Source organism: Penicillium arizonense (assembly GCF_001773325.1).
Source record: "Penicillium arizonense strain CBS 141311 chromosome Unknown PENARI_contig038, whole genome shotgun sequence".
Taxonomy (NCBI): domain Eukaryota; kingdom Fungi; phylum Ascomycota; class Eurotiomycetes; order Eurotiales; family Aspergillaceae; genus Penicillium; species Penicillium arizonense.
In genome coordinates, this window is record NW_019173315.1 from 108,273 (window position 1) to 133,401 (window position 25,129).

The window sequence follows — 25,129 nt, forward strand, 5'->3', positions numbered from 1 at the left end:
TCGCAGCGAACTATTCACGGCGTGCGCCAACTTGGCCTTTTAAGACGAACAACTTACATTCGAGGGTCATGGGATATGCAAGCCGAATATGGAGGGGATGATCCTTGCGCTTGCCCCTTTATCCTCACATCGTGACTTTACTCGTTTTTGCTTCAAGTTAGGGTTTCCACTTAACGTTATTTACATTTTGTTTAATTCGAACATCCAATGATATTTACAACCAAGTGCATTCAAACAAGTTTGAATTAAATCACCCGGCCATTTTATAGTTTGGACTTTTTCGGCTCGACGTTAATATCTACTTCAGACCACCATGGATAGCTCAGAGGGCTGTGCTCCTGAGGATCGGACTGGAAATTGGCCTTGCGCTTTTCGAGGAAAGAACTGACCCCTTCCGTGTAGTCACTATTGCATGTTAGACACCAGGATCTACTCGATAAAGAATAATTCACCTTTGACCAGCCATATGGTGAAAAACCCGAGACTCAAGGAGATGCGCTGCCTCCGGCGAGCTAGGGCCTTCCCACATCAACGCCCGACTCATTGACGATGCCAACGGACTGACATTCTCTGCCATTTCTTGAGCTAATTCTAGAGCCCGGGGGAGAACCTGCGCCGCGTTTGGCAGAGTTTCAGTGAACAAGTCACCAAAGTACTTTGAATTTCCGGGGTAGACACCGCCGGTTGATATCAGGGACATGGCTCGAGACAGACCAATGAGTCGAGGAAGGAAGTAAGAGGCGCAAGATTCAATAGTCAGACCGCGCCGGGTAAAGACGAATCCGTATTTGCTTGTTTCATGGCAGATTCTAATCAAATTAGCAATAATCCCTGCCCTTTCACATAGAGAAAAAGAAGATAGAAATTACCGAATTGCAGCTGGCAAAGTCATGGTCATTCCAACTCCCACAGCAGAGCCATTCAAAGCAACAATTGTAGGTTTATGACACCGATGCATTGCCAAAGCCACTCGACCCCCACTGGAAAAGCATATTAACAAGCGATCAACGTCAACATATTGAAACCTACATATCACGAAAATCGACAGCTCTCCCTTCATTGGAAAATCCAATCTCCAAATCTGACCCAGCACAGAACATCCTCCCAGCACCAGTCAAAACAATCGCCTTCACCCGTTGGTCAAGATGAAAAGTTCGAAACGCGAGCTCGAGGCTATCAGCCATGTGCGGCGTAAATGCATTATTTTTCTCTGGGCGATTTAATGTAACTACCACCACCGGAGTTGCTGTCGGACTTCCTAAAGGATAGTGAGAGACTTTCACATGAGTGAGATCGAGGCTCTCGTAAGAGTCTGGGATCTCAATAAATGCCGCAGGTGGTGCCATTGATTGATCTGTAGAATTTTTATCGATTATAATGTAGTAACTAATAAAGGTCGCTGTATGTATATAACGGGGATGCCTCGGTAGTGAATCAAGCGGGGATGGTCAACATGGTTTTTCACAGTGCACATGCCGAGATTCTCCATAGTGCTCACCTTTTTTACATCTAGAATCCGAGGGCTTTTGGGATTAATGCCGAAAATGATCGTTAGAGGCTGGGCATGTCCGCCTTTCTTCCAACGCTTTATAGCCACTCCCCGAAAGTTGGATGATCAACCGGAGCCAGATCCCATAATCCGTGCTCTCAGTTCATTCCCTTGAACTTGCGATATTTTTGAAGTTCGATGATCATCAGGCCGCTGATCTAAACTAACGCCTTTACAGAACAAAGTGACTACAACACTTCGGAAAGAGTCGGCAGTCACATTAGCTCCTGCACCGAGACATCGATTTCCAAGAATCAAGAGGCTCCTCCAACGTCCATCTCCCAATAGGCCAATTCCTCGACAGCGGGCTTGCGTCCATCATCCCAGACATGGGAATTGAGAACAATCGCAGTAGCACCATTCTCCTTTGTCACTTTAGAGGCTATAGAATACCATCACCTTCCCAGCCTCTACCACTTAGTGGCAACAAAACAACCTGGCTTGGTAGTCTCCTTCGGGTCTCCATGCGTAAGTGTTACATGATGATCCTGATCATCATGATGCAAACCCTGTCGAGGACTACCAGGACCCTCACGAACCATAAAGAAAGAACTCAACAGCGGAGACGACACGCACTTGTTATGTGCATCTCCCCACGAGCATTCCGCTATAACGCTGAGCACATAATCGACAACAACCTTCACCTTCGGGTTCTGCAGAATAGATCTCACTGCAGTCGGCGATTTGCTAGCAAGTCCACAAACGGTCTTTATTTGCTTCGCGAAGGCTTCTAGTCCGCTATTGTAGTCGGCATCGAAGTATGATTTGATTTCGCCGTTAATTTGGGCGATCGATTCGAGAGGTACAAGAGACACGCCTATCTAGCCTGGGCGTTTTAACATCCACCAAAATCGGAGATTGTTTAGGCATGGCCACCCCCGGGTCCCGGCCCGGGTGCCTAAAGTTGGTGGGGGCGGTGGGCCCTAAACCTGGGAGCGTGCCACAGTGTGTAACATAAATGTCCATATACATGTAATCAAAAGGGAACCCTAAGCCTCACGAACGCGTAGAAAAGCAATAACCAATGAGCGAACCCATCAAGAGCTCCCAGAATAGTTGACTCCCAACCGAGTTCACATGAACCGCAGATCGGCTATTTAACCTCATCCATCGTGTACCTCGGCCCTGACATCATTTGCCGGCGCTGATAACCTGGACAAGCTTGCCAGTTCTAAACTTTGCTTCATCAACACATCATGGACAACAACCAAGGCTGCAAGATTACTCTGTACTGGTAGGTGGCTCTGAAAGCTGTTTAAGAATCTTATTAACGCGCACAGGCTCGAGCAATCTCGAAGTCACCGCATTCTCTGGCTTCTGGAAGAGCTGCAGCTGAAATATGAGCTCAAGACTTTCAAACGCCGCGCCGACAAGCTCGCTCCGGCGGAGTTGAAGGAGGTTCATCCACTTGGTAAATCGCCTCTGATCACCATCGAGGCACCGGGCGCCACAAAACCTCTGGTGCTGGCCGAGTCTGGCGCAATTATGGAATATCTCGTCGACCACTTCGGTGCCGTGCGACCGACGCTAGTTCCGCAACGGTACTTGGCCGGCCGTGAAGGCCAAGTTGGTGGAGAGACCGAAAATTGGATGCGCTATCGCTACTTCATGCATTACGTGGAGGGCAGTCTGATGCCTTTCTTGGTGATGTCTCTGGTTAACGATTGTAAGTGGCTCGCCTTCCGCTTATAACCGCTACGCCCTCGATTTGAATGAGATCGACTGACATTTGCAAATAGCCATTCGGAATGCTCCTCCGTTCTTTGTTCGCCCCATCACCAGCATTGTTGCCTCGCAGGTGGAGAACCAGTTCCTCACCCGCAATGTCGAGGGCAACCTGGCGTTCGTCGAGGAGCAGCTGCGCACTGCTCCCGACGGTGGTCCTTTCATCTGCGGAAAGGAACTGACCGCCGCTGATATCCTCATGAGTTTTGCGGTGATCGCAGTCAGTGGCCGCATGTTGAAGGACAAAAAGAACCGCGACAAGTACCCTCTTTTCGCTGCATACGCCAAACGGCTGGAGGAAGCCGAGGGGTACAAGCGTGCCGTCAAGAAGATTGAGGAGATTGACGGAAAGTTCTCTGCTTCTATGTGAAGAGGGAACGGATTGTACATTATACTCTCAGACTTGTAATACTCCGTTGATGTGATATGTGATATGCACGAAATATGGTTGGACAGAGTCAGATATGCAACAGAGCCGCAACGGCAGATATAATGACATGATTGACATTGAATATGGAAACACATGAGATGTAGCAGATCATTTCAATTGATTTCTATAAGTTAATTCAAGCATCATACTACCTGTGCTTTGTAAATGTGTGAACCAAAAAATATGATTACATCAGCCAAACTCAACACGTGACCTTCAACTTCAACTCCGGCGATGCTCGACTTGCCGATTCTGTGTCTACGATCCAAAGCTCCCCGCAACCATGGCCGGTCCTAGCAAGTGTGAGTATTGTCCCAGAATGATGACCTCAAGTGCTAATTCATTGTCCAGCTCTGGTCCTTGACCCGGCCCTCCAGAAATACTACGGTACATCCCCCAACCCCATCTCCCCAGACCCATCTCGAACGGATATTGCGCGTTACACCCAGCAAGGATGTGTTTGTCTATTTGAATACCACGACCCCTGCACAGAACGATACCGAAAACCCAACCATGACACAGTGACTGACTCACTCTACAGAACTCAACGCCAACCGCTACAAGTACTGGAAATGGACCCCGCGCCACGCATGGCTTTCCTTCGTCTACATGGGTCTAATCCCCGGTGTTCTCACTTACATTGCCTACAAGACTGAGGTATGCATTGAATCATTTTGCTGGGTTGCGATTGTTGTCCCAGATCTGTGAAGGAACACATGCTGACGACATACAGGGCAAATACGAATTCCGTGGCAAGCGCAGGGGTGACACCATCCAAGAGTGGTAAACAGCTAGCGATCAATCGAAAACTTGAATTATTGTTCCTTTTCAAATCCGCTCCCCGGACCGTGCCGCGACCCGAAGTGATATGGCGTGGTAGACAGGAATTGGGGATTTTGTATCGATTTTGTCGACTCGTGTCTGTGCCGGTGTCTGCTCCGTGGGCCGTGTACTCTACTACAAGCATATATCGCATGGATTTTCTTTATGTTTTGTTAACTTTGGTCCTTAACCAGGGGAATTGATCCTGCTAGCGATGGATCTAACGGACTCCGTGGGACCCAGAGGGTCAATCGAGGTGTGTTACGAAAGGAGCACGATCAATCGACCTTCAACTTAATGCCTACGTAGCAGTTACCTTTCGCGAGCTCTTGGGCTCTTGGTACAAAACTGGCAAATCGTAACCCTATGGTTCCATTCGTCCTATGCTGCCTATTCGTACACTTCACATGGGTATTTATCGCCCTTTGGTAATTCTCTTTTGTCCTTTCTTCCTCCGTTTTCATTCATCAGAGCTTCCTAATAGGGTGCCCATCCACGACGACCTCCGCCTCGGCCACCATCTGGCAATCGCTCTCCGCGGTTCCAGTCACCGTGTGGCATGTTAGGAGGCCCACGATCACCACCACGAGGACCACCACGAGGACCACCACGGCCACGTCCGCCAAATCCATTGTCACGGAACGCGCGCATACCTCCACCTCCGCCAGGTCCGGGGGGCGGTCCTGACGCGCCACGAAGTGCCGGCGCAACAGATCCATCTTCGAGCGGTGGAAGAATGGCGCATTCCACGTAGTCTCCGACAATAAACCGAGCATCCTGTAGAGGCTTGTCGGCCTCTGAGCCCTGGAACCGAAGCGGGCCTGCGCGGGGCCGAGTCTCTTGTTTTTCTTCCTCGTCGCCCTCGGCGCGGAAAGGACTATCCCTCGGCGCGACAATCACGCTCCCCAGATCCCTGCTCAAGTATCGTCCACGCGCATCCGGACCCATAATTGCTGCGCCGCGCGCGTCGGGGTAAATAAGTCGGAAACAGAGTCTAGTTCCGACAGGTGGATCAGGAAGGAGGGAGGGCAGAGCTGAGGTGAGGCACAGTGAAAGCTCGCGTAGTGTGCATGATTGCCAGGTGTAGATTTCTAGATGGGGTGGGAGAGGTGCTGCAGCTGGAGGTGATGTTCCGCGAATGGCATTGGGACCGCTGCCTGGGCCTCCTCGGCGATGTGGTGAGGGAATGCTGAAGTCGGCGAGGGAGTGAAATGTGTTGACGCGGTAGAAGAGCTTGAGATGAAAGGGCGTGGTGGTTTCGCGATCGATCGAGGGTTTGAGGCCCTCGCGCGATGGACCGGGCATGCTGGCAGGGTGAAAGGTGTAAGTTAAGAAAAGAGAGAGAGAGAGTCAAGTGAGGAAAATCTGTGAGATTTGAATGAATTGAAGCTCAAACGAAGGTTGGAGAGGAAAGTTAGGGTATTGAGGGGGTTTGAATGGAGGAAGATGGAGGAAGCCGAAATGCGTCGGAGCTGCGAGTTCTGACGCTCAACATTCTTTTCCTCCACTCCACACCATCGCAACTACACTTCGACGATAACCATTTATTCTTTTACATACCTCACTACCCTCGTACAGTTATAGCTTATTACGAAACTCGCTGTGCGACAGCCCCGCCACCATGGATTTCGCCGCGCTCATGTCGAAGGAGATCTCTAAGGCCAAGAGCCCCGAGAAATCCTCCGGCAAAGAGACCGACAAAAGCTCGACACAACCAACGAAGAAATACATGCGCCGAGGAGATGTCGAAGCCGCGCGTGTTGAGGCCTACAAGCAAGAGCAGGAGCGGTTAGCGCGCGAGCGAGAAGAGCGCATAGCGAATAAGCGCAAGCTTGAGGAGGAAGAAGCGGACCGAAAACGCGAACGAGAGGACAAAAAGCGACGCCTAGCAGAGGAGTCAAAGGCGAGAAGAGAGGAGGAAGAGCTGGCCAAAGAGCGTGAACGGCGGCGGAGACTCGGTCTACCCGACTTGCCTGAGGACAAGCCAGAGGATGTCCCTGAGGAGGAAGATATCGAGGAGGACGAGCTTATTGAAAAACTACGGGCAATGGACGCACCTGCACGATTGTTCGGGGAGGACTATAAAGCTCGACTTCGACGATACCGCCGCCTGGTCCAACGGGCAGACATCCCCAAGCAGAAGATCACGGATGGGCCTATCCCTACAACGTTGGAGCCTGTCTCTGGTGCACAGATGATCATTCCGGCAAAGATTCCCAAGGACCAAGAGAACCGACTCTTCCTTTTCCGGCAGTTGGGCTCATACTTCAACATGGTTTTGTCAGAATGGGAATTGGCTCTGGCAAAGCGGGATGTCACCGTGCGGCAGAGTTTCCAGGGAAAGCAAGCATACAATGCTATGATCCAATCCCGTGAGAACATGACGCCGCTGTTCCGCCTCTTTGAGAAATCAGACCTGGAAGATGGATTGCTGGAACCGATTGTCGAGATCGTGCACAAGGCGCAGCAGCGGCGATACGTCGATGCAAACGATGCGTACTTGCGAGTCAGTATTGGAAAAGCGTACGTCTATTACATGTTTTCAATATCGGAATTTAAGCTAACTTGACTACAGAGCGTGGCCCATCGGTGTGACTATGGTTGGTATTCACGAGCGATCTGCTCGAGAGAAGCTGCACCAGAGCGATCAACAAGCACACATCCTGAGTGATGAGATCACTCGCAAATACTTACAAAGTATTAAGCGCTGTCTGAGCTTTGCGCAAGTACGCTGGCCCCCTGAGGATCTGTTGCAGATTATGGGCTAAGGTCAAAACGGTGTCTTGTGTGAATATACCCATAGCGTTCAAAGACGAAAACATGTACATTTTATAGCCCGCAATCTATGAATTGGTCAACAAGTCAGAGACTGTGACAATAGTATACCCCCTGCGGCTCAGCTCAGGCAAAACCTTCTGTAGCATCGGCACCGTCCACCTGCGCCCATCATGGCAGATGATAATACTCCCCGGCTTAACCATGCTCAGAATATGACTGGCATTCAACTTCCAATATGGAACCTGCGGGTCATGCGGATACACATCCCCAAGGACTAAGCGATAGCCTAGTTCCTTCACAACTATTCTCATCCGAGAGCTGAAGAACCCCGAGCCAGGACGAAAGAGCCAGTTCTCTGGCTCTGTCTGGCTCCCTGCTGCAACATATGCCTCTTGAATCCGGGCATGCACTGTACGGATTTGCTCCCTTAACATGTCGTCACTCAGTGCACGCGACGGCTCATCATACATAGCATGGTTGGCCAGTTTATTGCCAGCCCGGACCAGATCAACCAGGTTATGTTCATATTCCGGAATCTGGGATCCAATCAGGAAAAAGGTCGCTGCTGCGTTGTGCAACTGCAATAGACGAAGTATTTCAGTTGTGTGTGTGGAGGGCGCGTCGTCAATGGTGAGCGCGACCACTTTTTTGTCTGTTGGGACGTGGAAGAGCACGTCGGGCCACCGACGTTGACAGTAGCGGATGAGGATATTCGGTGGTTTATATATGCAATATAGTGGTATTAGGAGACAAAATGTGCTGAGGATGGCGAGCATGTTGGTTTCGTAGAAATGATGTTGGTCAGGTCCGCGCGTTACGGGAGATGCGCATTTTCTGCTCGTGAGAGATCATTGCTACAGTCATAGGCCATAAGGTCTTTCACATCCACACTTTTATACAATGTAGATGATTAGCCCGAGGCACTCGAAAATGGGCAAAAAAGAGGCGAAAAAAAGGGGAAAACAATGCATAAAAAGGTAAACTCGCTTCGAAGCTTTTGTGTAGAGAATGGCAATACTTCGTTGGCAATATATACACATTTATGACCCCTGTCGTAACTTATTCTCCCCATTGCTTTTGATAATTGGCACTTGATTCCTCTCTCTTCGTGTCTAGAGCAACTGCAAAATTTTCATCTCGGCTTTCAGGATCACTCATTCATACGGCGCCATGAGTTTGTTACCCATCACCCTAGCTGGAGACTCTTCTCCCAGCACTGTGGTATGGGCCCAAGGCTTCAGACTGTTTTCCTCGCGAATAGTACTAGCGAAGCAATGGCTCCACTTAAGACGAGGAAAGTGCTTGCAGACATCCTCAATGGTTGACGGATGAACCAGATCTGCCCAGGCCCCGATATTATCTGCAAGGAAACAAGTAAGTTTATTGTTAATCTCTCGAGACGGCATTATTTTAAATGAGGAATCATTATGCCTGGACATACCAAACATTGTTGCCAACTGAAGCAACTGACCCAAAGCCGTGATATTGCCTTTCTCGTGAAAGTCCTGATGCCGTATGATGGCCTCCGCCACACTCTCTGCTTGATCTCTCGGGGCGGCAGCTGCTGAACTAGCTGTGGCAGAAGCTCCCAAGTTTTGCAAAACGTCCAAAGCAATAAAGCCGCCATAGAACTCGAAGCTCATCTTAGTAGCTATCATATTTTCCTTCGTGGTTCCGATATCGTGAAGCAAGCAAGCCAGGAAGTATGTTTCATCCGAGAAAGTCCACTCCGGGAATCGATATTGCCTTATAGCGAGCCCATAGTGATATACCCGCAGGCAGTGGTTGTATGTTGGTTCTGGGAGATGCGCCTTTGCATACACGTCGATGCGCTGGGCGAGGGGCGTAGATGGAATTGGGCTTTGGGATACTGGGGTGAAGGGTGCTGGTATCTTCGGAGGGTCAGTTGCGAGAAGGGCAGTGGCCGATGATGGCACAGCTGTAAAGCCGTAGTTTGCTTCGGTAACACACATGGTCAATGCTGGATCTTTGGAAAAGCTGAGAAATTCTACAGAGGACACGAGTCTCCAAGTCATCGGTATTTATACTTGCATTTCTTACAAATCCGTTTCCCTTTTAGGTCTACATCTCTTGCCGCTTTTTGCCGAGTAACCCTTCGTCACAATGTAGTCATTCCGTACACAGCACACTCAATATCCGCGGCAGATTGCCTACTTTATATAGTATTTGCTTAGGATCGTATTCAGCCATTTCGGCATTCTGTACTCGCTCGAAGGCCTGGCATACCCGAAATAATGTCTGCAACTCGCAACGAAGCAGCTGGGTCTTCATCTTCGTCTCGGTGGCGCGAGGGAGATTGAGATTTCGAATGACTAGCGGAATATTCACCAGAACGACTTATATGGACCCTCTACTCTTAGATAGCTATAGCACTGTAGAGATGCCATGGTTGCTGTCCGAATGCTGCAAAGATGAGCATTCGCCATCCCGCGTATCTGCAGGTACTCTTCCAATTTGTGACTTGCAAAGGGCCGCCTCATAGAAGATCAAGATTCTTATAAGCACTCCACTAATAACTAGAAGCATGGAAGAATCTCGCATGTAGGAGCCGGTGCAATTCAATAACCGGCACACTGTTTCAGTAGCGGATCGAGTCGTGCGAAATGCAATATCCCTTGGATATTTTTCTGCAGATGGATATATCTTGCGAAGCAGTATAATTTGGTTGATTGCCTCCTTTCGACAGTCAGATCGAATGAATTCGGACAATGAGAGCGTCCGATATGCTACAGCAATACATGATTCATTATCATCATCGAGTTTGTCCATCACTTTATCCCCTGAGGCATGTCTATCGTTGATATCTATCTCATATTTATCAGAATGGTGTTCCGTGAGCCTACTTGGGAAGAGAGTTGATACCGGTATCGCTTATGGTTTCGGGGCCCGACAGAAAGTATTACCCTGGGGCTCGGGGATAAGCCCTGCTCCAAACTCATATACACCAACTCTGAGATCCTAAAAGCGGCGGCAGCTCAGAGGAAGGCTATGTCAGTACAAATTGGTAGAAGTATGGATTTGTCAGGGAATTTTGTAGAATTGGTAAGCATGTACATCTGGAACTATAAGAATCTGATCATGACTCACTTATGCCACCGAATGGCTGAGGGGAAAATGCTTCCTGGGCGGATTGGCAAATCACAAACATCTTTCGGGATTTGAAAGTATTATTACATATTATATTCGACCGGATCAGCAGAATCTTCAGCAAAGATAGTGGGTATTTCCGCGGGGATAATAGTGTGAGGTGTTAGCGTTGGGACTTGGTGGGCCTAAAGTATGCATAAAGTACGTATATGCAGACTTGTAACTGGACTTGGTCCCTTCAAACAGTGGGATTGAGGTGTCAATCTAATGTAGTACAAAGATGTCACTTGTATGTTTCGACTTCACATCTATGTTGATGCATTGTGGCAAGCCATGCTCAATAGGTATTGTCGCCTTCACTTCAAGACGCAACTCCCGAATGCAAGGACAGATCATCAAGTTCGACACCGTCGTTTCCGTTTGTTCGACGGCAGTGGGCAGTGGGCAGACTGCATGTATTGTTCACGATCTGATCGGTGACTACTTCACCACTATAGGGTGCCTGATGTCCGTCGGTGTCCGAAAATGAGGCTTAAAACGAGACTTACATGATGTTAGGTGTACCTGTGTAGCTGCTTAATAGCAGCTTTTCGGACAAAGCTCTAGATGAATGTATTTGTAGTCATAGATTTACATATAAACATAAAACAACGTTGCCAAATGACTTATCGTAAGATGTCATTCCACATACGTGTCAGTGTTTTCCACCAGCCACGTACAGCAGGCTGATCGGTGACCGTGGACATCTTACTGAATGTGTCTTCGCGGGTCAGTTCCGAGGCATCGCCGGTCGGATAGACAAGATGGCCGTCCATGCCGTTCATAACAGAAAGTGAGGAGCCGTGCAGTTTGGTAGTCGAGACGACACTGCTACAGACGCTGCGTGTGTCCCGCTCACCTTCCATAAGATGCCCAGCGGCGTAGACACAGCCGCCGTAAGAGAAGCGTACCAGAGAATCTCCGGTTAGACTCCCGATGATATAAACACCGGGAGTAACCTCGAGATCCTCAATGGCTTTTGCGCGGAGTGTCTGACCGGTCACTACTGGATCTTGATCGCTTTGCCCCAGCACTTCACAGTGGAGCTTGGGATCAAGATAATCCAGCGTACCTCGACGACCGGCAGCATAGACAAGGCCGCGCACAGATCGAGAAAATACAGATCCGTCCCGGCGGCGGAATGTGACCGTAGCCAGGTCATCGTGAATGTCCACGTTCGTGATTTCAACGTTGGGGACACCTTCGTATAATTCTTCCCATTTGCGACTTTCGAGGAATGGGGTCGAGGTGGCGCGCCGGTATTTGGGTCGCTGGCCTTTGCCTGCGTTTTCGGCTGCAAGTGCGGCTTTTTTCATAAGACGGTAGACACCAGCGTACTCGGGGTAGGCTTGCTGGTGGCAGCCCCGAAGAGGAGATGGGCGATCATGAGGAGACCACTTGAATACGTGCAAGATTTTTTGGTCTGGGAAAGCGGAGATAATCGAGTCCGCGGCGGAGAAGCCCGATCCAACGACGAGAAGCGGGATGGAAGGTGTAGATTTGGTTTGTAAGATGGGTCGTAGCAGCGGCTCTGGTGGAAGGATTTCCGAGAATATGCCACTTGCCAGGACAAGTCGTTTGCACTTAATATTATGAGATCGAATGTAGAATCCATCGGCGGTGCGGGAGATATCTTTCAGCTCTTCTCCACATCGAAAAGAATCATCGATCAGGGCAGCCTGCGGATATGTTGCAAAGTACTCCGCAATCTCGCGTCTAGTGGGCCTCGTATATGCAGGCAGCTCCTGACCTGTTGTCTTCCTATGATGATCGGAAAATGAGTAGCCGGGCAAAGACAGCATTGCCGCATAACTCAAGGTTTGGATGTCCCAACTGGCACCCAAAGGGTCTTCTGTCCACTGACCACCCGGGCTTGGCGGTTTCCCAAAAACCAGGTGCGGCACGGCCTTTTCAGGTTGAGAGCGCCACTCGACATTGGAGATACAGCCTGGTTCATCCACATCTACGCTTGGCCGTACAAGCGTGTCTAATAACACATTGATGGGGAGCGCCTGTGTTGAATATGATAGGCGCGAGGCGTCAAAATGTGCAGTAAGGGAATTGACGTCGGCATCCAAAAGGTCCGGCGCGGCTTTCAATTTGGCGTCTAAGAGGTGATCGGGATGTGGAGGGTCAGACGAGTAGAAAGGAATATGACCATGAAGGATATAGGAAAGGATCATGGCCGACGGCCCATTGCCTGGAAGCTGTCAATACGAGCTCGGAGAGCAGTCCTCCGATACCGCAGGGTAGAGGGGACGAAGAGACAAGCCGAAGAAAAAGAGGTTCAACATACCGACAATGACAGTGTCAGTCTCCATTGGCGCCTTTGCATCAGACAATCGATCCGGCGCGGGGCATATTGGGTCAGACATGCGACAGAGAAGTGGTTCCGAGGCTTCAAAGCACAAGGTTGTCACGCCGGAGATTGTACGAACGGCAAGGCCATGAAGAACCTGCCATTAGAAAGAAGAAAGTGAAGTAGGAGGAGATAGGAAGTAGTAGGAAGTCCCCAATCTCCACCGGCGATCAATAATCAGGCTGACAAAACACGATGTGGGGGAGATGTCTCCTCATTCTTCATTCGCCGGAAACAGGCGCCTATTGCGATGAGACTCGAAGAGGTGGTCTCCGGGCCGTGAATGCAATATCAGGAGTAGGTCGATAGCTCAATGGCTTTGATGAACTCGTTTGAGCTCTGAGAGACCTCCAATGCTTGACTTGTCAAAGTTGATGCGTCGTTGATATCGCCCCAGTTTCCCGGATTCAGCCCTAAGCCCTACTTTCCTAATGCGGATGAGGCTGGACCGCGGGTGAGCCTCGCAGCTTCGAGTTGCGATTGTCATGATCTGCGGTGTTCTTCGATTTTGTGTGAATTGCTGGTCTTGAGCTCTGGGGACCGCGACCATGTACCATCTGGCCAAGTCGCTGTACTTATACGCCACAAGCAAAGAGGGTAGGACCTGCAACTACCATCCCAAGACTCGCGACTGATCTCTCGACTTGAATAGAATACTCCGTCTTGCTACTTGGCCTAGACAACGCCGGCAAAACAACTCTTCTGTCCCAGATCAAAGCGCTCTATCAACCCCGTTCCGATGGCGCCCCCGCGCCTAACCCCGGAAAGACCGTCCCCACCGTCGGCCAAAATGTCTCAACAATACCTTTACCGGACATGAACTTGAAGATTTGGGATGTCGGTGGTCAGATCTCGATGCGCGGTCTATGGCAGAGCTATTACAGTAGTTGCCACGCGATCATCTTCGTGGTCGACAGTGCCGACGTTGGACAGGACCCCGATATTACACGACTGCTATCATCATCTCGGCGCGCAAGCTCGGTGGCCGGGCCAGCGCGCAATAATACACGGGGAAGCACAAGTGCAGAAGCCTTTTCAGAACAGAATGTCGGAATCAACGCGGCCAGCAGCGAGTTCGGACGCCTGGATGAATGCCGGCAGGTACTCGAATCGGTCCTACAAAATGCAGACGTCGCGGGCGTTCCCATCCTAGTGCTAGCAAACAAACAAGATCGCGAAGACTGTGTCGAAGTGGTTCGCATCAAGGAAGGCCTGGTCCGCAAGGTGTTTGAGGGAGAGACAGGAGGCGGCGTCCGTGATAGTCGCGTACTGCCGGTCAGCGCGTTACTCGGATCGGGCGTCCAGGCTGCTGTTGAGTGGGTGCAAAGTCGTGTCAAATGGAACAAGGAGGGTCGGCCTCCGGTGATGCGTTGATTCTTGACTAGGAGATTGGGCTCCTACTCCCGCGCATTTATGTCCAGCGGAGCATATAAGATGCATTATGGCGTTTGTTAATGATTACATTTTCTGTTAATATACCAATGAGATTTCTTCAATATCCAGAGATCTGTCATATCGTGCTAACATTCCGAATAGACCTGTAGGCCTAGTCTTGGTGAAACAACAACGATACACGTCGTTATATGTTCAGGGGTGATTTCTGAGTTTCAGTACTTCGCAGCGAAAGGAGTTGCCCGCCAGACATGAAATATAGCCATTTCCCAGTCGATGGAATTCACTAAATAAAGTAATCCGAAGCAACAAGAATCTGATACTATGAGAACAAGATCAAGAAGTCATCGGGGCGAGATCCAGCCAATCTGAAGCCCGAGTCGCCATCGCCTTTGCGAAGTTCCACTTTTTGATGTCACGTATTGATAACCCTACATTGACTTGACAGCGAATGAAACAGGTCTGTAACTTATATATGACTTTGAGATTACTTTGCAGGTTAATAATACATGTATCGAGTATTGCCACTGTACAGGGCTACGTAGTATACTGATGAGATCAGTGCCTTGACGTCACTCCTGGTTTCCAGGATGAAGTATACCAGACATGTATATAATGGTGACTGTACACGCTTAGGTATAACAGTTCAGTCAATCTTCTCAATCATCAAAAGCATCTTCCAACCTTTAATTGCACAATGAGCACTCTTCAGAACGTCGATTCCTCCAACAACCCCAAGCAGGGCTTCAAGCCCTCTGTGCCACCAGAAGGCCCTATTACCACCAAGGGTGTATGTTCACCTCAACGATCCTCACAAAAGACATAGAACTGACATCATATATAGCACCAACTCGGTCGCAAGGTCAACGAAGCCGACCAGCGTCCCGAATTCCATGCGGAAGCTCACCCTCGAGGTACCGCGCCCGCAAGCAGCTCCTACACAGCGAACCCCGTCTCGGAAGTCGGCGGACAGGCAAACAACCCCAATGTGTACGGTGGATCCGACAAGGAGCCCACATATACATCTGCAGCAGACACCTTAATGGGCTCGACCTCAGCAGATGTCAACCAAGGCCTCGGCAAGCCCCTACAAGGTGAAACCAACATCGAGATCAATCACGATGGCCAGCATGGTCGCAAGAAGCAAACCGCCGGTTTGGAGGGTGTGGGTGCCTCTGCTCAGGATCGAGGTATTGAGCGCCGGTTCCCCGACCAGCGCGGTCTTGAACGGGAAGAGGCTGCTGTGAGTGGCACCTGGGGTGACAAGGCTTCTCGTGCTGCTGAAGAGATGGTACCTGAGTCTGCTGAGACTGTGGGCCGAGAGTGGAAGTATGAGCCCAGCACTAAGCGAGACAAGGGACAGCAGAGAAGGCAGTAAGCTACGTCTTGATGATGTGGAAGCTGGTTTTCCCATTGATGTTATAACGCCATGCGATTCTGTACTATTATTGTTTATTCCTACTGTAGTATTCAGTAAGCATGAGAAACATTTCATTAACTACTTGATCTTTCGTATGTTCTCAGACACTCGTCGAAGGGCAGTTCTCAACAGAGTTCATTTGCCCGTATAACATCCTTAGCCACGGTTCTTCCATTGCTGGAAGCATAAACGAGCAACAACCTCTTCCTTAGCCGTGTTGTCCATCTGTGGCTCCCTTGTAAACTGTAGCGCAAGAACTCGGTGGTCGACCGAGCTATCCTTAGCCAGGCACTCTGCTGCTGCTAGCAACTGCTGTGCAGACATTGTGGACCTAGCTGGTGCGGCTGCCTCGTTGGCCTTTGCATCGTCGCTGGCGTTCAGGTCCAATAGTGGTCCAATAGTGCCGAGGCAACGTCGCGGGGAATCTCGGTAGTAGCAGTGTAAGTAGAGCAATGGTTGCCGCTTCGACATCAATTAGGCCATTGGTAGCAGCGGTTACCACCTCGGTTGCAACTGGGTTTGACTCCAGTAAACTCTCAATCTCTCCAGCCTAACTGTATGTTGCACCAATTGGCTCTTTGCGGCATTGGAATCCTCTGCGAGTATCTTGCCACAGATACGAATCCATTCACTACTGAGTTTGTTCACTTCTTGTTCCGCGGGTAGGATACTGCTTGTAGTAGCGCCGCTTGGCTTCTGGGAATCGATTACCTCGTTGAAGAGGATTTTCTCACGGGGGCCGAAATATGTTTCACCACTGCTGCGTGTGTTTCGCCGTCGCTGTGAATGCCTATGTCATCTGTATCGCCAAGCAAAGTTTCCTACTCAGGTTTGTTTGACTGCCTGGTGGAGCCACTGCCGGCTTCGTCGTCGTCTGTGGCTGAATCCATGATCCGCGCGGCTGTGAGACAGAGATAGAGGTTGGTATTGGTGTTGTAGTGCAGGAGTGGATGGGGTCGTAAAGCGAAGGAAGATAGGACTGGAAGAGGTGGAAGATGTGATTGTCGTAGAAGTGATGATTGGAAGCACTGATTTTCGAAGAGGTGAAAGGCAATAAGATGAAGTGAAGATTGTAAGAACTGATGAGTGGAAAACGGAGGTTGGAAGCAGTAAAATAGCAAAGTAAAAATAAAAAAGTAAAGAAGAAAGCGTTATGCGTGATTCAGTGAGCTTGCAGAGCATTTGTTACTCGATATTATAGTACAAAGATAGATCGCTTGAAATGCCGATCACTAACAAATCGTAAAATACAATCCAGATCTCAAACGTGTTCCGCTGCATTTGACTAGCCGCGCTTAACCTCCTTCTCGAGCTTGTCCAAGGCCTTCGCGTACTTGGGCTTCAGCGAGCCGAGTGAGTCCGGCTTGATCTGGACACGGTCGATGTTTGAGGTACGTGTAATCCGGCCATCCACACTAGCCGCAATTTCGTTGGCAAACCAGTGACCTTCGCGATGAGCAACCAGAGACCACGCCGAACCTGCCCGGCCAGCACGTGCGGTACGTCCCACTCGATGGACATAGGTAGTAACACTTGTTGGGATGTCGTAGTTGACAACATGAGTTAGAGAGTGGAGATCAAGACCGCGAGAAGCACGGTCGGTGGCCACGATGATCGAGATACGGCCTTGGCGGTAAGCCGTCAGGGTCTTGCGAGATGCAGAAGACTTGTTAGATTTGATGATTGTTCCTACACGCTTAGCCAGTGGTGGGTGCAACAGCGAGATGAGGCGTGAGAGACGTGAGGCAGATTCTGATGATTTGGTGAAGATCAAGACAGTCTTGCGCGTCGGCTCAGGCACCAGGTCCATGGCATCAGATTCCGAGTCAGCGTCCGAAGACTCGTCTGAAGAATCGGAATCAGACGACGAATCAGACTCAGAGTCAGAGTGAGACTCGGATTCCGAATCAGATCCAGAAGATGAAGTCTCATCATCGGACGATTCATCGGAGCTAGTATCGTCATCGCTGGTGTCATCGGAGCTGGTGCTGTCAGAGTCGGATGAATCAGAAACGTTGGGAGCAAGATCTCCGCTAAGATCAATGTGAGATAGAAGGAGACGCAGCAGGTAAAGCGGTTTGAGAGATCCGTCGCCGACTTGAACAATGTGTTCGGACAAGGTTGGTGGCAAGGCGAAGTGAGCATCGGCATGAGTGGCAGGTAGGTCTCCCTCGTTTGAAGCATCTTCGGACCCGATGATAATCATCTTAGGGTTGGCAAGGCGCAAGGAGTTGAGCTTCGAGATATCGCGAGTCATCGTTGCACTCAGAATCACCTTTCTAGGTGGCTTGGCTTCAATAGAAAGTCCAAGCTCCGATAGAAGTTTGCCGCCAGGGCCGAAGGTCTCTGGCGCCTGTCGGCTGTCTAACGAGTGCATAATGACATCAACCCACTCCTGGAAACTTTCGTTCAAGAGACGATCAGCCTCGTCAATCACGAGCCATTCGAGATGCTGCAATGTGAAGCCTTTAGTGTAACGAATGTGGTCAACCAGACGGCCAGGGGTACAAATAAGAATGTCAATGTTGGGCTCTGATCGTTGGATGTAACCAGGAAGAGAACCATTGGAGTCGACTGCTTCGCTGACACAATTTTCAAGGCTCAGGTTCATCCAGTCATTCCCTACCAGCCCATCCCGTTGTTGCTGTTGAATGGCTGGATTGTAAACCTGGTCCACTCGCATCAATTGCTTCTGTTCATCTTTAATGGCCACATTGCCCACTGCGCTTCCAATATGAAGTCGTGATCCCGTAGCACAAAGTTCACAGGCTTCACGGGCTTGCTTCACCAGTTCTCGGGTGGGAACCACAATCAGACCCCTTAGTCTCGAGGCAGGTCGTGGCGTTAGAGCAGTGACCAATGGAAGGACGTAGGAAAGTGTTTTTCCAGATCCAGTGGCTGCAGAAATACAGAGATCGCCAGGGTGGTTCTGCTCGCCTTGAAGAAGCAGAGGAATAACAGTGGACTGTACGGCGAATGCTTCTTTGTAGTCATGTTGTTGGAGAATTTTGAGAAGGTCTGGTTTGATCCCCAATTCGGAGAACTCGGATCTGACATCGGCCGACTTCCGTAAAGGGTTTGCCAACCAGGGAGGTAGAGAGGAATAAGTTGGGAGTTGCTCTAGCTCTGGGGGATTTTCAGGCTGCGGCAATGGCTCGAGGCCCTGTGCAAAGACGGGTTCCACAGCAGGCGTCTCATCTTCGACAGTTTCAGGCTCGGGCTTCTTGGATTTGGAGCTGGCGACAGTTTTGGTGCGCTCAAATTTTGACAGAATACCCGAGTGCTTGTTCTTGGATGTTTTGGGTTCGGCTTCCACCTCCTCATCGTCGCTATCTGCATTTACAGGTGCAACCTCATCATCCAATTTGTCGCTCTTGTTAGTGCTCTTTCGCTTGCCGCTCTTCGACTTCTTTCCCGTCTCACTGACGTCGTGACGCGAGTCTGTAGTACTCTCTTTGCTGCGGTTTGCCGAGACAGCACTTTCTTTCTTGGACGTTTGCGGGGTATCCTCTCCCTGGAGAGCATCCTTGAGTCGCTTGCGCTTTTTGGTGCTGCCATCATCGTGCTCGGTTGACTGTGCGGTTGACAAGCTTTCGCGCTTCTTATGCTTTTTCGCCGGCGTGGGAGTGGTGGCGACCTGGGGGACATTCTGATCTCTCTTTCGCTTGTGAGATTTGGCGGAATTTGGGTCCACATCGCCTTTCGAGGAATCCCTCGTCTTGTGGCCGGCCATTATTCCGAAAATCTGCGACTGTTGCAGTTGCTGAATGCGTGGGGAACAAATTCCTTTTCTCTGAATCTTTTATGCCGGCAGAAAGCAAAATAGCACCACCGCCCCGCTTACCGCTGTTCTTATCGCCGGGAGTCAATAACAGCTTCTCCTTTGGCGACAACAGGCAATGAATGCGACTTTGAGCAGCAGTGAGAACTGTTAGCCATGGAAAGGAAGCTGCTACAAAGAGGAAAATTGACGTCTCGGGGTTCTGAATCCGAGAACCACAATCACGATGCCGTATAACATTGCGTCAGTACCGCTCCATTGAATCGCAATGACTTGCTAACGTTGCTTCTGGTGGCTGTAGTATGGTCAGTGACTTCTTCTTCCCACAGTCAGGTATGTGTTTCAGGTGGTCCGATGCTTTTAGTGCAATAACTAATTTGGATAGGTGGAATTGAAAGTCACATCTACCAACTGTCGTCCGTAAGCGCTCGGCCTCGTCGCATTCTCATCTCTCGTCATTCTAATCGCTTTTTAGAAACTTATCGACCGAGGACACAAAGTCATTGTCATTACACATGCATACAAAGGACGCACCGGAGTCCGTTACCTCACCAATGGACTGAAGATCTACCACGTTCCCTTCTTCGTTATCTACCGCGAAACAACATTCCCTACCGTTTTCTCATTCTTCCCCATATTCCGAAATATTGTCATTCGAGAGGAGATCGATATTGTACATGGACACGCCAGTTTGAGTAGCTTCTGCGGAGAAGCTATCCTTCATGCGCGCACCATGGGTCTGCGGACCGTCTTCACAGATCATTCCCTGTTCGGATTTGCCGACGCAGCTTCTATTCTTACCAATAAACTGCTCAAGTTCACATTGAGTGATGTTGATCATGCAATCTGCGTTAGCCATACCTGGTGGGTCATTCCCTGGATTTGCTGTGATATCCTACTGACAAAGTCGCAGCAAGGAGAACACAGTTCTTCGAGCTTCACTGGACCCGTTGATGGTATCAGTTATCCCAAATGCCGTTGTAGCAGAGAACTTCTGTCCTTTATCACACACCACCCGTCCGCCAGATCAGACCCTGAGCTCACCACCGGATCCTCCACTATCCCCGCGGCCAATTGGCCCCGACGACCCAATTACCATTGTAGTCATCTCTCGCCTCTTTTACAATAAGGGCACAGATTTACTTATCGCCTCTATTCCGCGCATTCTTGCTTCGAATCCCAACACCCGCTTTATCATTGCAGGATCAGGGCCCAAAGCAATCGACTTGGAGCAGATGCTGGAACGCAACGTGCTGCAAGACAAAGTTGAGCTGCTAGGCTCAGTACGACACGAGGAGGTTCGAGATGTAATGGTGCGAGGTGACATTTACCTCCATCCGAGTTTGACGGAAGCATTCGGGACAGTCATTGTCGAAGCTGCCAGTTGCGGTCTTTACGTGGTGTGTACCCGGGTCGGCGGTATCCCGGAAGTATTACCCCAGCACATGACAACGTTTGCCAAGCCGGAAGAAGACGATATCGTTCTTGCAACAAGCAAAGCGATTTCGGCTTTACGCTCGAATCGAGTGCGAACCGACCGATTCCACGACCAAGTGAAAATGATGTATTCCTGGCGGGATGTGGCCGAGCGCACGGAGCGCGTTTATGAAGGAATCATTGGTGACATCAGCCCAGAGGAGTTTTATGGATACTATCCCGGCCAGGGCTGGGAAGCGAGCGGTGATCGCGTTCGCAGTTTCGCACTCATTGATCGGTTGAAGCGATATTACGGCTGTGGTGTCTGGGCTGGAAAGCTGTTTTGCCTTTGCGTTGTGATCGACTTCCTGATCTACGTTTTCCTTGAGATGTGGTTCCCCCGTGCCAATATTGATATCGCCCGAAGCTGGCCCAGGAAGCCACCTGCGCCCAAATCCCGCGACTCCAATACCTCTCGGGGTCTTCGATGAGACCAGAGGGTCAGCATTGATACTATTTTGTCGACCATTATTGCAACCACTTCCGCTCCGCTTGCTTCGAAAACCCTTTCCACTAACGCTTGAGCCTCTCTTGAGGGCGGTGAACCCTTTGTACATAGCTATCCCCGTCCACATTTATATACTACATAATATATACACAAAAAGACTCTATCCCATTCCCTGGAACTTTACTCATAGTAGAGGTACTGTTATGGATATTAAATGTTCAAACACCAGTCTTTTGGCAGTAACACAGCATAAATGAGCAGCAAGATAGTAAATTGTATATGTAGAATCAGCACGATAGTATAGTAAATAGCTTTATAAATCTGCGTTGAGGACGAGCTTATTTCTAATTTAATAAGGGTAATGTTAAAAGGACCCCCTCTCCACCTGTCTAAGTCTAATTACGGAAGGCTTAGTATGTGTATTTCATAGTGTAAGTTATTTCCTTAGTAAAAATGAACAAAAAGGCGTAGAGGAAGACACTAGGCCTCGTAGGGTGTGTGAAGACTTACACCTAGGTCAATACATGTATACTAACTAGGCCAAAAAGACCACTGTCAGCCGTCAGGCTAACATGCCTAGGACCGATATATGTACTACTTAGTACGTATAATTGTACGCGTGCGCACCCTAGATGCCACACCGTGACGGTTAAATCTTATCTTCTATAAAAAGCACTCACTAAAGCAAAAACGTTTAGAAAATAAGATGATATAGACTTGCTCTTCGGTTTACGATAGGGGGTCTAAAAAACGGTCTAAAAAACGGTCTGTCGAATAGTGTTAAAACATTTGCTGTGTCACTGTACTAAAAAAAGACACCGTGAAATACACATACTACGCCTTCCGTAATTAGGCTTAGACAGGTAGAGAGGGAGTTCTTTTAACATTGCCTTTTAATAATTATGATAGCCAGATCTATGCTGGAGAAATCTGCTGCTCTTCCTTGGGCCAGGCAGCAATAGTCGTTGCGTTACCAGTCAAAGTAAAGGACATCACAGCAGAGCGCTCATTGTTCAGCGCAAGCTCATATCTCCCGGGATAAACAATGCGGTTGCCGAATTCGTCAGTTCTAGCGACATTGTCCAGCGAGATTGGGATCGACATGGTCTGAGAGCCATGAGGTTTGATAGAGCCGAGACGATCAAACCCGACAAGCCACTTGTTGGGGTAAGGGCTTGGCCCGGCAGTTGTGTTCACAAATGCCATGGCAGTGTAATCTGAAAGGAGACCACCCGCGTTGGTAACGTCGACGGTATAGTTCATGAAAGGGAGTTGCTCAGCCACATTATAGCCAGCGTGGGATCGTGACAGAAGCTTGACTATGTCGAAGGAGGTTCCGTTACTGGTCGCTCGGGAGCGTGCGAGAGACACCTTGAATTTAGTGTAGAACAGTCCATGTCCGAACTCATACACGGGCTTTCCTGTGTACCACTTGTAGGTCTGGCCTGGGTTGTCACCGCTGGGGCGCAGGTTCATATCGGTAGCCGGGAACTGCGTGGCATACTTGGCGGGATACTGGGTTACTGTCAGACGGCCAGCGGGTGCGCGCTTGCCGGTGATGATATCCAGCAACGCAAGACCACCGGACTGTCCAGGATAACCGCCCCACACAAGGGCGTTCACATTTTTGTTGGCCTCTAGAGATGACGAGTCAACTTGGCCACCGCCCATCTGCAGAACAATCAAGGGCTTGCCTAGCTGGCTCAGCTGTTTGATGAGATCAAGCTGGTTACCAGGCCAAGTGATGTTCATGCGGTCCAAGCCTTCGGCTTCGACAGTGTTGTCGATTCCACCAGCGAAAACAATGACATCTGACTTCTTCGCAGCGGCGATGGCAGCCTCGAAGTCATCCGTAGTGTGCGAGGAGATGTTGGTTCCAAAAGCATAGTTGACGTCGAGACTCGATTGCTGCAGTGCGGCGAGCGGTGTGGTCAGGTATGGGGCATTTGCAGCATCAAAGTAGTTGCCGACAAGCCCTTGAGTGAAGTTCGCCCATGGCCCAATCAAAGCAACACTGCTGGTGTCCTTGGACAGTGGCAGAGTACCGTCATTCTTGAGAAGAACAATGCTCTCTACTGCAGCCTCGTACGAGATGTTCAAGGCGTCGGTTTTGACAACGTCGGACCAATCGAGGTTTCGATACTTGCTGTCCTTACCATCAAAGTATCCCAAGCTGGCCAGGTTGGAATACAGACGAATAACGCCACGCTCAATTTCACTGCGAGAGATCTCGCCCTGGGCGAAGGACTCGTTGAGGTAGTACTGATATGAAGTACCGCAATCGATATCAGTACCAGCACGGATTGAGTCTGCTGCGGCGCTAGAGACATTCCCAGCGTACTCATGAGGATTGAAGACGTTGTACACAGCATCGCAGTCCGAAGAGACGTAACCATCCTCGACAAAGTTCCAGCTGTCACGGAGGAGCGTCTGAAGCAGGAAAGAGTTTGCCGAGCTTGGTACACCATTGATAGCATTGTATGAAGACATGACACTGTGTACCCGAGCATCTCGGACAGCAGTGACGAATTGCGGAGTGTAGTATTCGGCTAGATCTTGCTGCGTAATGTTCATGTCGTTTCCGAGACGAGAGTGGTTGTCCCAGTTCTCAATGTCATAACCCGCATAATGCTTTGCGGTTGCGACCAACTTCAGGTGCTCAGGGTCCACGCCTCCCTGAATTCCGGTGATGTATTCGTAGGCGTATGCAGACGCGAGGAATACGTCTTCACCGGGAGTTTCTTGACCACGACCCCAGACCGGATGACGGAAGGTGTTAATATTGGGCGCATAGACATCCAACCCATATCGACCCACGTTGTTCAGAGCACGACCTTGGGTGGAGATGATATCACCAATCTGATTGATCAAGGTTCGGTTCAGGGCAGCCATGCTGAGGATGGGAGATGGGAATGAAGTCGCCCAGCTGTACTCATCAGAGTGGGTAAAGTTCGCTCTGTCTAATCCGTGGAGAGCTTCAGACCATACCTGTAATCAATTAACATTAAAATTTCTAATAATTTCTGGATAGCTTCACTCATACCTGGTACGGTGGCAGACCCAGCCTAGGAATCGCAGGTATGTTGTTCCCAGTGCTATTAAAAACCTCTTCAATATTGAACAGCGCTACCAAGGCAACAGCCCGGTCATGAGGCCTGGCAGATGAGTCGCAGACCAGAGTTTTGCTCAATGGGCCATTGGAGCAGTCGGGGAAAGAGAGATCAATAGTAGCCACTGTCTGAGGAGTCAAATTGGGCTGAGGCTCAGTGCTGTAGTCGACATAGCTTGTCTGAGCTTGCGCCAGCGCGGTGGGCGCAAAGGCTAGCAAGGAAAGCACCGACTTCATATTGTGTGATGTTCTGAACCAAGAGCCCGGCAACCGCTTCAAGTTATATCTCACCGGCTATAACAGATCTATAGCCGGAGCTCACCCCCACACAACCCAATTCGGGCAATCAACAGTCGATCCCCCGAGGTTTAGCCTGGGGTTGTTCACGCGGGGTTTCGCGGAGTTCGTTGCGAGTCGTGCAGGTGTTTAGCCTGAAATGTTGTGAAATGAGTTCTGTTTGCATCTGTTTAACATCCCACAGTTGTACCGGGAAACCTCCTTGCCGTTTAACGTAAGCATTTAGCCTACCGTCTCGGCGTAAGCCATCCCAAGCCATTCAAGCCATCCGAGTCTTGGAAGTATAGCGGAAATGAAAATGTTCTTGGCAAATTATATGTGAATTTAGCCTGAAGCTGTAGATATCAGGCCAGGTTTGCTTCCCCTTTCCCCGCTATCAATTTTGCCGAGTTCCCC

At 49.8% G+C, this 25,129-nt stretch overlaps 13 protein-coding genes across 13 annotated transcripts; 6 read left to right on the plus strand and 7 right to left on the minus strand.

Annotated features, from left to right (window-relative positions):
- Nucleotides 1–263: 263 nt before the first annotated feature.
- Nucleotides 264–892, minus strand: PENARI_c038G05311 (enoyl-CoA hydratase/isomerase family protein; the record flags this gene model as incomplete). Its single annotated transcript, XM_022636976.1, has 3 exons — nucleotides 264–405; nucleotides 453–809; nucleotides 870–892. 3 exons carry the CDS (start codon nucleotides 890–892, stop codon nucleotides 264–266), a joined length of 522 nt encoding a protein of 173 aa, XP_022483132.1.
- Nucleotides 893–2,745: 1,853 nt separating this feature from the next.
- PENARI_c038G12434 (glutathione S-transferase) lies at nucleotides 2,746–3,644 on the plus strand (the record flags this gene model as incomplete). The annotated part of the gene is made up of 3 exons (XM_022637011.1): nucleotides 2,746–2,783; nucleotides 2,830–3,215; nucleotides 3,289–3,644. The coding sequence occupies 3 exons, from the start codon at nucleotides 2,746–2,748 to the stop codon at nucleotides 3,642–3,644; spliced, it is 780 nt and encodes a 259-aa protein (XP_022483165.1).
- Nucleotides 3,645–3,987: 343 nt separating this feature from the next.
- PENARI_c038G03366 (uncharacterized protein) lies at nucleotides 3,988–4,491 on the plus strand (the record flags this gene model as incomplete). Its single annotated transcript, XM_022636966.1, has 4 exons — nucleotides 3,988–4,006; nucleotides 4,056–4,091; nucleotides 4,246–4,361; nucleotides 4,438–4,491. 4 exons carry the CDS (start codon nucleotides 3,988–3,990, stop codon nucleotides 4,489–4,491), a joined length of 225 nt encoding a protein of 74 aa, XP_022483147.1.
- Nucleotides 4,492–5,003: 512 nt separating this feature from the next.
- Nucleotides 5,004–5,831, minus strand: PENARI_c038G12246 (SAP18 family protein; the record flags this gene model as incomplete). The annotated part of the gene is made up of 1 exon (XM_022637010.1): nucleotides 5,004–5,831. The coding sequence occupies one exon, from the start codon at nucleotides 5,829–5,831 to the stop codon at nucleotides 5,004–5,006; it is 828 nt and encodes a 275-aa protein (XP_022483133.1).
- Nucleotides 5,832–6,147: 316 nt separating this feature from the next.
- On the plus strand, nucleotides 6,148–7,294 carry PENARI_c038G07249 (mRNA splicing protein PRP18; the record flags this gene model as incomplete). The annotated part of the gene is made up of 2 exons (XM_022636986.1): nucleotides 6,148–7,049; nucleotides 7,102–7,294. The coding sequence occupies 2 exons, from the start codon at nucleotides 6,148–6,150 to the stop codon at nucleotides 7,292–7,294; spliced, it is 1,095 nt and encodes a 364-aa protein (XP_022483163.1).
- A 75-nt stretch (nucleotides 7,295–7,369) lies between these two features.
- PENARI_c038G11559 (chitin deacetylase CDA4) lies at nucleotides 7,370–8,080 on the minus strand (the record flags this gene model as incomplete). The annotated part of the gene is made up of 1 exon (XM_022637007.1): nucleotides 7,370–8,080. The coding sequence occupies one exon, from the start codon at nucleotides 8,078–8,080 to the stop codon at nucleotides 7,370–7,372; it is 711 nt and encodes a 236-aa protein (XP_022483143.1).
- Nucleotides 8,081–8,458: 378 nt separating this feature from the next.
- Nucleotides 8,459–9,277, minus strand: PENARI_c038G06119 (cyanamide hydratase; the record flags this gene model as incomplete). Its single annotated transcript, XM_022636981.1, has 2 exons — nucleotides 8,459–8,664; nucleotides 8,746–9,277. The coding sequence occupies 2 exons, from the start codon at nucleotides 9,275–9,277 to the stop codon at nucleotides 8,459–8,461; spliced, it is 738 nt and encodes a 245-aa protein (XP_022483145.1).
- Nucleotides 9,278–10,773: 1,496 nt separating this feature from the next.
- Nucleotides 10,774–12,772, minus strand: PENARI_c038G10051 (uncharacterized protein; the record flags this gene model as incomplete). The annotated part of the gene is made up of 4 exons (XM_022637002.1): nucleotides 10,774–10,903; nucleotides 10,961–11,012; nucleotides 11,104–12,651; nucleotides 12,748–12,772. 4 exons carry the CDS (start codon nucleotides 12,770–12,772, stop codon nucleotides 10,774–10,776), a joined length of 1,755 nt encoding a protein of 584 aa, XP_022483148.1.
- Nucleotides 12,773–13,358: 586 nt separating this feature from the next.
- PENARI_c038G05457 (ADP-ribosylation factor family protein) lies at nucleotides 13,359–14,184 on the plus strand (the record flags this gene model as incomplete). The annotated part of the gene is made up of 2 exons (XM_022636979.1): nucleotides 13,359–13,407; nucleotides 13,463–14,184. The coding sequence occupies 2 exons, from the start codon at nucleotides 13,359–13,361 to the stop codon at nucleotides 14,182–14,184; spliced, it is 771 nt and encodes a 256-aa protein (XP_022483187.1).
- Nucleotides 14,185–14,899: 715 nt separating this feature from the next.
- On the plus strand, nucleotides 14,900–15,580 carry PENARI_c038G09006 (uncharacterized protein; the record flags this gene model as incomplete). Its single annotated transcript, XM_022636999.1, has 2 exons — nucleotides 14,900–14,992; nucleotides 15,047–15,580. The coding sequence occupies 2 exons, from the start codon at nucleotides 14,900–14,902 to the stop codon at nucleotides 15,578–15,580; spliced, it is 627 nt and encodes a 208-aa protein (XP_022483160.1).
- A 198-nt stretch (nucleotides 15,581–15,778) lies between these two features.
- Nucleotides 15,779–19,355, minus strand: PENARI_c038G04711 (putative ATP-dependent RNA helicase DBP6; the record flags this gene model as incomplete). Its single annotated transcript, XM_022636974.1, has 4 exons — nucleotides 15,779–16,084; nucleotides 16,190–16,379; nucleotides 16,448–16,701; nucleotides 16,923–19,355. The coding sequence occupies 4 exons, from the start codon at nucleotides 19,353–19,355 to the stop codon at nucleotides 15,779–15,781; spliced, it is 3,183 nt and encodes a 1,060-aa protein (XP_022483142.1).
- Nucleotides 19,356–19,629: 274 nt separating this feature from the next.
- On the plus strand, nucleotides 19,630–21,310 carry PENARI_c038G00008 (phosphatidylinositol N-acetylglucosaminyltransferase subunit A/GPI3; the record flags this gene model as incomplete). The annotated part of the gene is made up of 5 exons (XM_022636950.1): nucleotides 19,630–19,646; nucleotides 19,705–19,736; nucleotides 19,789–19,823; nucleotides 19,879–20,267; nucleotides 20,317–21,310. 5 exons carry the CDS (start codon nucleotides 19,630–19,632, stop codon nucleotides 21,308–21,310), a joined length of 1,467 nt encoding a protein of 488 aa, XP_022483168.1.
- Nucleotides 21,311–22,242: 932 nt separating this feature from the next.
- Nucleotides 22,243–24,673, minus strand: xlnD (beta-xylosidase XylA; the record flags this gene model as incomplete). Its single annotated transcript, XM_022636958.1, has 2 exons — nucleotides 22,243–24,315; nucleotides 24,371–24,673. 2 exons carry the CDS (start codon nucleotides 24,671–24,673, stop codon nucleotides 22,243–22,245), a joined length of 2,376 nt encoding a protein of 791 aa, XP_022483154.1.
- Between the last annotated feature and the right edge of the window lie 456 nt (nucleotides 24,674–25,129).